At 35.2% G+C, this 14,698-nt stretch overlaps 1 protein-coding gene across 1 annotated transcript in view; it reads left to right on the forward strand.

Moving 5' to 3' along the window:
• The window catches only part of PUDP (pseudouridine 5'-phosphatase), a 75,330-nt gene that overhangs the window by 30,582 nt on the left and 30,050 nt on the right, over window positions 1-14,698 (forward strand). The window contains exon 3 of the mRNA XM_055703382.1: window positions 11,219-11,448. Coding sequence (XP_055559357.1) covers window positions 11,219-11,448 — 230 coding nt within the window. The remainder of the gene's footprint in view (window positions 1-11,218; window positions 11,449-14,698) is intronic.

Consider the following 14,698-nt stretch of genomic DNA (forward strand, 5'->3'; position numbering starts at 1 on the left):
GAAGAATAAAAAAAAGTATTGGAAGTGAAATAACTCCATGTCACTATAATGAGTCTGTTATAATTTTTTTCTCTTTCAATGTGTGCTTGTTTGTTCTGACAGACTCTACAGTGCATTAATGATGTTTTAATTTTTAGATGCTTTTTTATAACTAGTTTCATAATTCATTAAAAGCATTAAAGTTAAAAATATGTGATATGTTAGCAATAAATAACAAGCAGCAAAAATAAAAGGTATAATTATTTTAGGCAGCTTAAAAACTAGAGTATTTTATGCAGCTGAGTTATCTCTGTGATGTCTTTTATATGCAAGATTTTTCAAATTCCATCTTTCTCATTTACAGATTCACCTAAAACTGTAAACCTACTTAAAATCTCCAGGAAAACAAGAAAGATGGGGGGATGGTTTTTTCATTTTTCACATCAAACTTCCAGGACTAACTTTGCAGCTATATCTTTTAGAAGGCAAACAAAAAAAACCCCAAAACCTAGCCTGAGTTTAAAAAATATCAAATGGACAGACTGGGTGAAGTGTTAGGAGGCACAGAGAAGAGTTGCTGTAATGTAACAGCACAGGTAGTAGATGCCGTTAAGTGGTTATTCTCTGCCTGCTGAGGCTTGTGATAATGTGACTGAGCTGGCTTCAACAGAGTTGCAGAGAGGTGATGGAACAGATTAGCTGAAGGAAAGATGAAGTTTTGCACTGTTCCTGCCTTCAAAAAGTGAATTCTGGGCTTGCTGGAGCTGGGCTATTGTAGATGAAACAAGCAAAATCCTTACTGGGACAAGCAAATAAACACTTTTATCATCCCCAGAATTGTTCAACTGATTATCTTTTCAGTTCAACTAAATACATGTGATAACTTTCTTCAGGCTATTTTCTAAAGCAGAATTGATGTGAACTTGAATATTTTATGCTCGCTGGCCACTGCAGGGAGCAAAGGCAGCCTTGGTCACTGAAGTAATGGGATCTGTACTTTACTTGGTAGTAGCATATGAGAAACAAGTTGAATTGCCATGAATTTTGAGAAAAACTAAGTTGATGTCAGTTAACAAGATAGAAATGGCTCCAGCTACCTGCTCTTTAGTTTCTTTAAGGACTGACCTGTTCTTCAGTCTGACAACCAGATTTTTTAATCTGATACTTTTCTTCTGTCCTTTTGTATCTTCTGAGGATATTTATTAACATAATCCTTGTAGATTTATTCTACGGCCTCTTAATGTTCTTTAATAGAGAATGAACTTCATGCAGGTTTTTTGTAAGACTGTGGTGACATTTGGAGTTTTGCATGTTATCTGTCTAAACTGATCTTTCAGATAGTTACAGGTAAATGGAGTAAAGTGAAAGTTAATTGTCACATTTATTAATGACATAAGATGGCTCTGATATGCTGAGTTTCTGGCCATCTTTTGACAGTTAATAGGCAGGTGGGGTTCTATTTTTCAATCAATTTCTACAGTTTTTCCAAAAAGTAAGATTCAAATTTGGTTTGCTGAAGAACAGTGCTGAATGATGACCAATGATACATGAAAAAGTGACTTAAGCAAAAACAGCACTTGTTTCTGGATGTAGAATGAGCTATGCACATGTTTTTTGCCAGCAATGATAACTCTGTTAATTCCAAAATCAGGTAATTGATAGGTCATTAGTGATAGTTAAGGATGAAATACAAGTTGTATGAATACATGATTGGCAAAGCAGTGCTTTGTCTGACAGGCTGTGTCATAGCTATGCCACTTAATGTACAACAGTTCTGAGACATTAGTGGCTGAAGACTAAATTTTGACTATTTCAGTATGACTGAATTGACTGACAAGCTTTAGTACATCAAAAATGTACAAAAATACAGATTTTTGTCTATGAAGAGGATATATCAATTTCTAATAGGGAATTTTCTGGTAACTATTTGAGATTTTTTCACAGTTAGTTTTATATATTTTAGATTTATTTTTAGTTCGGAAAGAATCCTAGAGAAGACTAGTTTTGATTCAGTGGAGAAATAAGTTAATCCAAGACAACACTGACAAAATGACAAGGCTGCCACTGGTGCAGCTTTTGTAAATATTTGTCAGACATTGTTATCTGCAAGAGTAACATAGTAGGCTTTCTGTTTCTGCCAATGCAGTACTATGTTGCACTGAAGTAGATTGTGAGAAGAGTAAGGGGTGGCAAGTGGAGCCAGAAGAAAACCCATGCATATGTATGTTTACCTATATATGTATAGGTGGGCTTTGCTTAACATAAACCCAGAATATACATTAAGCCAGAAAAACCTGACTCTGAGTTACACAGCTGCCAGCATTTACTATAATCACATCAGGTTTATGAAATTATTACCGTTTCTTCATAGCAGTCTCTGTTTTGTGGCTCATCATCATCACAAAGCACAGTTCCTTAAGCATTGTATGGTTGTGTATACCTTTCAGACATTTTCCATTCCTGGGTCATTTTCATGATAACTGAGATTTCTTTGTTGCAACTCCAGTTCAGCCAGTGCAGAATGTGATGTGCAAGCTATTTTCCAGTTCAAGTACAGCTGGCTGTAATTTCATAGCTCAGTTTTAGTACCAAGTGAAGCCAGTCAGCAATCACAAAAAGAGAAGAAAGAAAACCAGTTCAAGTTCCAATGGCAATTCATATTTTTTTCTTGAACACTTCTATTCAACCAGCAGTCTAGTTTGCTTAGTTGTTGTTTCCTTGATTCATGTTGTACCTTTAACAGTTAAACAGACTTCCTATCATGTTACCTTTTCTTTTCCGTGCTGTTACTTTTTAATTGTAGCATTGAGTCCATGCTGGGCTTGGTGAGCCTGTAACCCCTAGAGATAAGTCAATTAGCTGCAAACTCAGAATGATGCTGTCAGGTAGATTTCAAACATTTGGCCTTTGCATTAAGTCCTAAAGGACTGCAACTGAAAAATGCTTGTATCAGGAAATCAGCAACACAGTTGACAGGAGTTCTGAATTGTGTAAAATTTAGTACTTATGTTTTTTCCATGGCCATGCATGTGTCAGTATGTGCAGACTAAAATGAGATTATCGATTTCATGAATAGGGAGTCTCTGCCAACAGAAGGATCTGTGGTACTTTTTAGAGAGCAATAGGATGAGAAGATAGAACTCTTCATTAATAGCCAATTACCTTTCAAAGTGAGTATTAGGTTATTAGTTTCCACCTCCAGTTTTGTAATTCAGTGAAAGTATAACATACCATTGCAGATAGCAATTTTAAACAGTGTCTGAAATAAAGAAACAGGTGGATCTGAGACTTATGTTTCCATAGTCTCATGAGATTCAGAAACAGAACAGAGTAGAATAGAGTAGAATAGACTATTTCAGTTGGAAGGGACCTACAACGATCATCTAGGCCAACTGCCTGACCAGTTCAGGGCTGACAAAGCTTCCATGGCGGTTACACCAAATGCTGGAAAGCTCCGCCTCTGTCACGCTCACCTTCACAGCAGCAATGCTGAATGCACTTGAGGATTGAGAGCAAGTGTAGATAATGAATAGCACTGTGCTGATGGGCTTGCAGCTGTTGTAGCACACCAGACTACATAAAATATTTTTTAATCAGTTTGTGACTTAAGTGAACAGACAGCTGCTTCTTGTTCTAAGTGAGATTATACTTTTTTTTTAGTTTGTTGGATGCTTTTAGTGTTTAGAGGCTGCTGAGTTTTTTTCCATTCAATCGTTTTTATGAATTTAAAGGTTTACCATTATATTGGCTAGAAATCCAATCAACTTGACAAAGCTCTGAGTGGTAATGTTAGCTTTTCTTTGATTAAAGAGAGTGATGAAATTTTTAAGAGCTTTAAGTTTGGTGTGATATCACATTCAGTGTGGGAACTGTAAATGATTTTGAAAAAGAGCAGTCTTTTTATACAGAGGCTATGTTTATCCTTAAGATTTCCATTTGTGCTCAACTGGACATAAATCATCAAGACACGCATAATACATGTATACAGTTAATTTAAACAATGCATGGAGCACTTCGGTTTCCTTTAGTCTTTTTCTCAGCAGTAAATCTTTTCTTCCAAATACACATTGAATGCTCTTGGACAGCTTGTTTTGTGTAAGATTACACCAAAATAAAGTGGACTAGAGTATAGTTGTCTAAAGAGCTTTGATTTTGGTGCCCCAGAGGTCAGGTGTTCTCTGTTCTCATGCCATTACTGTGAGTAGAAAGCTAACTGTATCTACACAGTGGTGAACGAAGAGCAATGCTGTCATAGATGTATGTGAAGATGGAGTGCTAAAAGTCTACAAAAAGAGTGTAAAGTTGTATTTGGGCTCATGATTTGTGTGCAGAGTATGTGAAGAAGGAGCATGGTACAGTTCTTCCAACAAAAGTTTCAGTGCATAGGGCAAAAGTCTGTTGATTGAGACAATGTTCTTTAAAAAGCCTATAGCTGTGTTGTTTCTTCTGCAGAATATGCTTCATCTCAGCTACAAGACTTAGCAAGTATTGTTATATTGGCATGGGCTACATAGTGTAGATGAGCTCCAAAATTATAGCAGGGAAAGAGACTCAAAACATGCGCATACACCAGTGAAGGAAAACAGGATAGAAGAAGTAATAGATTAATGGACTAGTCAAACATGATACAAAAAGGAAAACAAAAAGGAATGTTTTTTTGGACAAGAGTAAATAGCTCAGATTATATAAATAAATAAATAAAGTACACCACCCCACCGCCCCCCAAGAAGACTCAAACACACATAGATACAACAAAATGCAAGTAGTGAAAGATTTGGTTGCCCGTGAAATACAGGGGATTTTTTCTCCATTAAAAAGAACTTCATGGCATCTCTCAGTACCCAACCCCATTTTTCAAAGCAGCACATTTTTTATCAAAAAGTTTAGGGAGAGAATCATGCCTTTGGCTTATACAGTTACAATAAAATAAATGTGACTAATAGGACTCATGATTAAATTGTCAGATGAGAGTGGCCTGTACAGCATATCAAAGTAAGGAGAATGAATATCTTTTCAACAATTAAAATTAACTGGAGACCAAATTACATTATTGCAATTACAAAATACAGACAAAAAAATGAGAATAGTACAGGAATTTAATTGAACAAATAACCAAATTATCCGTAACTAACTGCAGAGGGGGATAAGACAATTTAATAAGTAAAATGCCCTAAATAACTCACGTCTTCTAAAGTATTTCTGTAGTCCCCCAAACTATGTCCAAGGATACACAGCAGTTGTAGGTAGCAGTAATGTTACTGTAATACATGATTTGAGGCCTATGTGAGAGAAAGTCTTAAATGAAAAGTAGTATCTTTCATTAAACTAACTAAACTAACTATGGAGAAGCTTTTAGGTATAGAAAATCATCTTCATATCAGTTTTAAAATACCCATTTGTTATTTTGGTGTTTGTTTTTTTTTTTAAAAGAGTTCCCATGTTTGCTTTCTAAAGAAGCACCTATGAAGAGGTAGGCACAAAATTATAATTTTCAGTTTATCCAAAGCTTTTATAATTTCTGTACATGTAGCCTTTGCCTTTCTGTAATAGCTTAGCTTGAACTTGCACTTCAATCTGAAAATGAACAGGCAGAATCTATGAGAAGTCCACAGTATAACATGATTCCACTGGCTATTTGATACTTGCATTTAATTAGTATAAGGAATGTGCTCTATTTAATGTGTTTTGTTTGTTGTGGTTGTTGGGGTTTTTTTTCATTTGCTACCTTAAACTTTAGTAATCTTACATTACACTATTTCTCTGATTAGTAGATGTCCAACACTGTAATGGTTTGAGTAAGGACAACACTCATTTAGAAGAATATAAGGTATTAATGTATATTATGCTCTCTGTTACATCTTGCTCAAAATTTTCTTAAATTGATTAACACTGTAGCTAAATTAGTTGGAAAGTATGAAAGAATATTATCTATGATGGTTGGTGCAGAATTGAAACCCCTGTGAACTCTTAGGGTTTTGTTTGAGGGTGGGGAAATTGGGGATGTATCTGCTCTATGTTCTTCCTAGCAGAACATGTTAACTTTCTAATAAAATTTTTTAAAAAAGACATAGCACACACACAGTCTCTCTATAGCCCAGTGATTTCCTGGGATTGCATAATGATTAAAATACTATTAATTAGAAATAAGATGTGATTAGTACCTAGGTGGCACCCAAGGAAGGACTAAAGAGTTGCAGGGAGGTATAGTACACTCTAATGTTCATGAAAGGATTTGCCACTGAATATGCCACTGTTTGTTTATTTGAGGTCTTCTTAGTTAGGTAGGAGCTTCTGTAATGTAATTTTGAAGCTGAACTTCCATAAAAGCTGCCTTGTAAATATTAATGTGCTCACTTCTTGGGGTCCTATTTACAGTGTATGCTTTTGCTTAGGAGAAGGCCTTGGGGAGTCCCATTCTTTTTTAAGGCCTTTTCCTTACATAGCTTATGTTCATCTTTTTAGGACTGAAACAGACATTAGAAAGACAGTGGGACTGTCTGTGTAGGCCTGGGCATTTATGTGACCTTGTTCCTGCACTCTGTGCTGGTGGTACACAAGCCAGCTATATTCCTGAAGCCATGAGGCTGTAGGACTTTGTGCTTAGAAGACCATCAAACAGTGGATTTTCAAGTTAAGGTACTGGCAAAGCTTCAAAAGAATTAGCTGCAAGCAGAAACGTGAACACCAGAAAGAGTTCAACTGGTGAACAGAGGAAACTGAAATTATGATTCAGTGCTGAAGTGGCAAACAGCATGAACAACTCTACCCTGTCTCATATATTTGCCCAGTTTATGATGGAGATTGCTTTCTTTTCTATCTTGAAAAGCATTCTTATACTGTACTGTAACATGTTCATAGAAATTTCACTTTAAGAAAAGAGAAAAAGGAAAAAATGCTTTGTAAGTCAGAAGTTTGGTTGGGGACTTATATTAGGAAAAAACAGAAGAGCTTTATATTATCTCCCTATATTACCTCCCATTTCAGAAGAAATAGGTCCGAATCTGGAGTTCCAGAAGTGATACAAGTTAAGAACAGCATTCTCTTTAGTGGTAGACAAACAAGAAAAGGGATGGTATGAAAATTTGAAAGTGTATCAAATAAAATACAGCAAAAATGTATGTGATGTTCACTGTTCTGAAGTATTCTGTATGTCACAGAGCTCATGTTTGTATAAAGCTAAAAGGAAAATAAAAATTCCCTTTGTTTTCTATCAATTTGAATTAGCTCTCAGGAGTTATTTATTGTTGATTTTCACTTTATAATGAATAATGCCATTTTATTATAAAATGTGATAATTGAAAAAAAATTGTATCGAAAACAGTCTTGTAATTGCATATAAATAATTAGATAGGGACTATCACTGGATCATTTTAGCAAAGCTTTATTTGGTTGCCTGAACTCTTGCTGTACATGTTTGTATTAGTCAATGAAAAGGAAAATGTGACAATTAGCCCAAGGGTTTTGTTGTTCAGTATAAGTCTTAATTTTAGTTTGTCAGTTGATCCAATGTGTTAGTCACTGTGGTTTCAGCTGAATCTAAAGACAACAAACACCACATTGAGAGTCTAATGGAGAATTCTACTTATTTTGAAAAGAAATTTACATATATATTATATATGTTTTTCTACAACATCTAGAACAAAAATGCTGATCTCTTCCTTTAAAATGTGTCGGTGGTCTGAGAAAAATAACTCCTTTCTGTTGATATAGTTAGGTTTTTTTTTCCAAAATTTGTTAATTTCATTGACATTTGTGATTAATTAGATTGTAAAGATGCTGACATTTAAAGTTGATCCTTCTTTTCAGCTTCTGTAACTAAACTCGGCTTACAGTTCATTTCACCTTCTTTTCTTTCTAGTAGTCAACCAGTGTTCTAACTATTATATTTAGAATATAGTAAGCTTCTGTGTCTGTTCTAAAATCTAATATTTAAAGAAACAGATAAAAGAAACAGTATTTACCTTTTTGATTGTTTGAAATGGAAAAGTACTTCTGGAAATAAAGCATAGCAATGTGGGGTATTTATTCCTGATTTTTCTAATCATTACTTGGAAGAATTTATTTTGTACTGCCTAAGACTGTTACTGCATGTGTACCACATTAGGAATGTATCCTTATGCTGGAAAACCAGAGAGCCTTATTTCTTTTAATCTTTTTAATTTTTTTTATTTTAATGAAGGATGCTGAAAGAAAAAAAAAAAAAACAACCACAACCCCCCCCCAAAAAAAACAACTTGCTGTATGTGGCTAAGCTTTCAATAGGGTGGGTGGAGAATGGTCCCAGGAAGCCTAGTAGATGGGTCCCTCTATGATGGATGGGCCTTGATCCCTTGCATGGTAGCTACAAGTAAGTTAGAAGTTAGCAAATTCGTAGAAATTTTCATTGTACTTCTTTATAGTTACTGAGTTTTTAATCAGTTGTTTTTGATGTAATTGAAGTCTTCATTTGACTGAAAAATCTATGCAGCTATGGGTGATACAATGACAAAGTATATGCCAGGGGAAATTTCTTGCAGATCTTTAAAGCAGTTCCCCACTTCCCCTTCTGTTGATATTTTCTGTAAAAAAAGCACTAGAAAGATACTAAGAAAGATATTATATTCCTAATGAAGAATTATATGCTGAATTAGTACAATAACTGTCAGTAATCTGATGTGGTGGCAAAGTGTCTAGAGCTATACTGGTGGTAATTGATACAAACAAAAATGGATTTTGTGATCTATAGCTTTTACAAAGAAATAACAAACCTGGCATGAAAATATTTTTCAATTGCTACTGTCTTGAGCTTGTTAAGTTATGCAGCTGTTCTTCCATATGCAATTTATTTTTTTCCACGCAGCTGATTTTCCCCATGATTTTTTTTTCCTAATCTACCTTGCTATGTTTAAACATACGCAAATAATAACTTGTTTAATGGCACATTTTTATTAAAGTGCATTTTCTGAATAATTTAAATCTTTGCTCTCTGGAGCTGTTAGGGACAGCTGCATTTTTGCTCCCCTGTAGTGACGGAAGCCAAAAAGAGAAAGTAAACACATGCATACACATTTACACACTGAAATCATGAGATGTGCTGGGGGAATCTAAGAGGGAACACTGAAGAAATAACCTTTCTGCAACAGCGCTTTTCTGTGGCTGGCTACCTCCAATAGAAACTTACAATATACATGCCCTGTGACAGATGAACTGAAGCTCTAATGCAGTGGGACTGAAGAAAATTAGCTATTTGCATGGAGCACAACTTTATAGAGAAAACGAACTATATCAGCGAAGGCATAGGAGGTGGGAAAAGTCTTACTTGTGTGGTCTTCAGACTTCTGCTTTGTACAACCACACACATGATATGCCAGCCTTGCTAAGTGTTGCAGATTATTTAGAATAAATTCCGTTGAATGAATGCATTTTATTTTAAAAAAAGAGACATTTAGGCTACTGCTTTACATCAGGAGGTCTTAGTACTTCCATTAGTTTAATACAGGCTTACTTCACATGATTCAGAATGAAAACATATTCTGTATCTGGAATAAAAAGTTGACTTGTATTTAGTATCATATTTTAGTGAGAGGACGGAGCAGCATCATGTGGGATAATAAGCACTTGCTTATCATTAGTATAATTATTTAAGGGGGCATACAAAGGCTTTTAAATGGGTGATGCATTGATATTAGAGGAGGAATAACACTTGTTATTTCTGTCCAGCTGTGAGTCTAACATCACAGAAGTGCATGTATTTATAATTTAAGGCTGTCTTCAAGCATGGAGCTGGAAATGTCAGTCATCAATTGGTTGATTAGATTCTGGAAAATAGAGAAGAAATCTGCAGAGGGCCACATCTGCAAGTCATATTTTGAGATAGATGGGTTAGTTAATACACCTATTTACTAATCTACACACTTCTTTATCAGCAGTAATTATAATTTCTCAAAGTTGCACATATGACTATACTTGGCAAAAATGTGTTGCAGGTAAAATTGTTGTTCATAGAATTGCCAAAATGGGGCAGAACAGCTGGATCACATGGGAAATGCAAATCAGAGATGCTGGGTTGGCAAAGGAAAGAATTAAATGGATGAGGAGTAGGAATGTTTTGAGGGAGAAGGGACCAGACCTAAGTATGGTGGTGAATCAGGAGGAAGAGAATAAGGTTACATTAGTATGATCAGGCATGAAAAGTAGGATAAGAATTCATGCAGTTGGAAGGTGAAAACATAAAATTCTGCTCAAGTTGGTTCAAAGAGCCAAAACTGGAGGCTTATCTACCTAAAACTAACACCCTGTGTCCAACACAGTTTGAATTCATGCCAAGAAGCAGAGCTGAAATGATGTTACATGTATGGAGGGATTTTCTCTTTTAAATTTGTAAGGACTGGGCTCCACTCTTGTTCACCACTAGACACTGTTAATTGTTTTGCCTGGGAGAGGTATCCAACATTTAGAATGCTGCACTGAAGAAGCATTGAAACCTCTGCATAGGAAACTCAAAACTTGCACTGAATAATAAAGTAGGTTTCCCTCTTACACGGACTGCTGTGTTTTCACTGTTTACTGCGTTAACCTTCCCTAGAAGACTGGATTGGATTGAAGTTTCTACCCATTAGGCTTGAGATGTTCATTACTCTGGGTTCACATCATCAATAGATAAAGCTCTGGTATATTAACAGTTGTGACTGACAGCTTCCCGCCTCTGCCCATTGTTACTCGCTTTAGTAATTACAAAAGAGAAACTGAGCTCTCTTAGGGGCTGGTTTAAGCCAGCTGAATACCTGCTTCAGAAATTAGAACTATACCATTCAGTGAGAAGAGTATATTTCTTTGGGTTTTTTTTTTTCCCCAGAAGCATAACTGTGTATAAAAGAAAATATTCCCTTGTGTGTCTTCACATACAGAGTCTGAAATAATAAACATACATAAAGTTGGGGACATTGCTTTATGAGCTTCTAGTGGATATACTTATGCAATGATGTTGATCTCATTTTTGGCATATTTTGAGAAAAGCATCATCTGATGACTGAACAAGTATATACTTTGAGGAATGTTCCATGATTTTTGTGTGGAGAAGGAATGTTTCAAATACAACAAGAATTGTTTTCTACACTAACTGATGGAAAGAGGTTGTTATATTCTGTAAGAAAATATTGTTGGAATACTGCTAAATATATTGTATTTATGTAAAGATTAATACATATATGTGCATACATGCATATATATTAAAATTAAAATGTATATTTTTGTCTTGCAGGGGTTGATAAGCTGATCCGTCATTTACACAAACACAGCATACCCATAGCTGTTGCCACTAGCTCAGCTGAAGTGACATTTCAGATGAAAACAGCCAGACACAAAGAATTCTTTGATCTTTTTCATCATATCGTGTTGGGAGATGACCCTGAGGTGAAGTGTGGCAAGCCACAGCCTGATGCATTTCTAGTTTGTGCAAAGAGATTTCACCCTCCTGCACCTCCAGAGAAGGTAAGAAGGGGAAGGAACAAATGAACTGGAAAGTTACGAATATTGTGTTTGGCTATATTTGGATATTATTTTTTAATGTGATAAATACTTAAGATTTTATATAAAAATTATAAACTGGCAATCTCTGTTTTTAAAGATGTTTTTATGCTGTTGAAGCAAAAGATTGTTGGAAAGTATCATTTTCCCCGACTACATATAGTGTTTGTAATGCAGATTGCTCTGATTTACTACGTGATAGTGTGCAGTAATAGGAAAGTGTAATGATTTTCCTCTCTATGCATAAATCTGCAAGCTGAACTTCACTACTCAAAGTTTGGCAACAGTTACTTAAACATAGATCAGTTTATTTTTCGTACATTCATGGCTGATTTACCTCTTAAGTGTCTAAACATTAAAGATACTTCTTTGTAGAGGGGGCATATATTTTTCCTAAGCCATCTCCTTCCTCCAGGATTCTAAATCTCTGAGATCATAGCTCTTGTTTTCTGATTTAAAACCAATAAATTTGAGCAATCTTTCTCAAACACTAGAGGTGTTCAGTTTCTCTCTCTTCATATATAAACCTTCCAAACTTGATTCTGAAGTTGAAATCTGTAGGGAGAATATTTGAAAGATAAATTGAGAGTTAGTTAAAATAATGTCTTCGCTTCTATTTTAAATTAAAATGCCTTTCTCCTTAAAATACTTTTCTCACTTCTTGTCTGTCCTGAGTGGAATGCAAGTTCTGAAGTTTAGGAGTTTCATTACTGCAGAAAAATACATTACATACTAATTTTTAAGAAACATCTTTTTAGACGGATTAGATTGTAATTACTGTTTTCTCAGTGGGATTATTGAGGAAAAATGGTTACACAAATACATGTGGAATGATTATCTAAGATTCTTCAGCCTTTCATACTTCAAGTTCTCACCCAGAGTCTTAACTGGTATTTACGTTGCCTGGGAATACAAAGTAAAATAAGTTGGATGCTATGTAGCATACTATGAAGTGTTAACCAAAGTGATTTTGGCTTTTTTTTGTTTGTTTATTTGTTTTTTGAGGTTTTGGGGTTGGGGTTGGGTCTGGGTTGGGTTTTTTTTGCTGTTGGAAGTTCTCTTGATACTCTGTGTGTGAGGCCTTGTATGTAGGGTACATCACAAAGTTAAAGGGGTCTGAGTGGCAAGACCTTAGAGTCAAGTAGTATGAGTTTTGAACATGTTAAGGTTCTGTTCAGAGCAAGCACTGGGAAGCATCCCAAAGTTTTGAAGGGACTAAGAGGAGTTGAAAACAAGCCTAAACCACAGCTTAATGTTGCTTTCATATAAAATTATTCTTTCTTGCTTAACTGTATGTCTAGGGAACAGAAAAAGAGGGTATGTTCCTGTGATGTTGCATGGTGTGGTTTTGGTGAAGCAGGATGAGAGGTGTGTAACACATGCTTTTCAGTTGGATGGAGGTACGTCTGTAAGTGTTCTGAAATTCTGAAAGTAAAAGAGCAGAAAGTATAAAGCTGGGCCGTAACTGGTATTGTATCTGAAGGAGAGGTAAGGAAATGGAATGCCAGCTGTGTTAATGACAAATTAAACTATTATTTAATGTGAGGAGCATAATAGTAACATCTAAAGGGGCAGCCTTCCCAAAATTCTTAGTTTATATGGCTCTTGTTTCAGAAAAGTCACCAGGTGGTAATAATTAAAAAGGACAAAACCACAAAAAAGCCCGACGCAAACAACAACAAAAACAGTGATTCTGCATTGCAGATATTTTTATTTATTCAGCAGGAAGTAGCCTTAGACATATTAACAATGAAAAAATATTTGAAGATAATAGTAGCACTTATTACACTTAAAAATTTTAAACTTTAAAGGTATGTTAGACAAAATTTCAGTGTTCATGATAGTTTTGTGTAGTTAATTTCTTTAACCTTTCTTTGAAGAAGAGCATAAATGTTTGAACACATGCTTTTCCTTTATATGAAATATAACAGCATTCATATTCCCTTAGTGCAGATAATTTAGCTGAACTTTTTTTTGTTGCATCTAACAAGTCACAAATGTCTAAATACGGGAATTTAGCACAAGCACAGAACTCTGAAGAAGGAAGTCAAAATAATACATGCAAAAGTATTTTAAATATTCATGACCAATTGCAATGTAGTGTTGGCATCCACAGTGTTTAGTCCCAAGTGGTGAACTAATAGAGCTACAGGTTTGGATTTCATGCTAAAAATCAGTAACATGCCAGTTTGCAGCAAAATATCAGGAGATAGAGGCAACGTCTGCATAAGGAAGTAATTGATCTCAAGAGAAACAGATTATTAGAGCAATGTATTTGGTGCTTAGGCCCATACATCTATCCTGTATGTGGTTTGACTGTTTTCTGTTAGATTATATTTACTCTGAAAGCTGTATAAGGTTCTTTGCAGCTTTATGTCCACTTAAGCATTGGAGATAACTTGATATGTCCCTGGAGAGAACTTCCACTTCAGCTTTCTGCTAAAGCAACCTAGTACACACCAAAAACACTTAGTAAAACAAACTATCAGGTAGCAACTGAGGACTGTCAGATTTGCTTCAAAACTTCACTGCTGCTCCAAGCGAAAAATGCAATGTTGCCATACAAGGCCAAATCCAGAATTTAGCTGTAGTGGCATACCAGCCTGTGATCTGCCGTGCAGGCAAACTCCTACAAGTAGGCAGTTCTAAAATGCTATAAAAATAGATATGATGTCTGCTTTACTGTCATTGAAGGATGTCATAATTGTCCATCTGGGAATATCTTAGGTGTTGACCTTTTGGTTTGCAGTCTTTGGTTAACTAGGAACTTAATAAGCAAAATGATGAAACCACAGCACGGGGATTTCAAACAAGATACAACCTCCAAATTCAGCTGAGGTCTTACTGTCTTGGGTTGCATGAAGTTCCATATGAACTGCCAGCACTAGTAACAATGAACTGTCATATAAGTAATGAACTAAATCAGTCAGGTAATCAAAATGTGATCTGCAGATTAAATACTACAAATTTTGTCTTTCACTAAAATTAAATTATTTTATTTTTAAATATATGCTAAATTCTGCTCTCAAATACACAGATGGAATTTGTATGAAAACCAGCTGGAGCTGTACATATGTAGAAACAATGTGTACTTGAATATTGTGGAAATATCAAGTCACAATACTCAAAACATTGTGTTCTTTTCCATACATTTTATATAGACAATTAAAAAAGTTGTCAAAGTATTCTTTTTGTTTGAGTTTTTTTTTTATTA

Source organism: Falco cherrug, chromosome 2 (genome assembly GCF_023634085.1).
Source record: "Falco cherrug isolate bFalChe1 chromosome 2, bFalChe1.pri, whole genome shotgun sequence".
In the NCBI taxonomy this organism is placed as follows: domain Eukaryota; kingdom Metazoa; phylum Chordata; class Aves; order Falconiformes; family Falconidae; genus Falco; species Falco cherrug.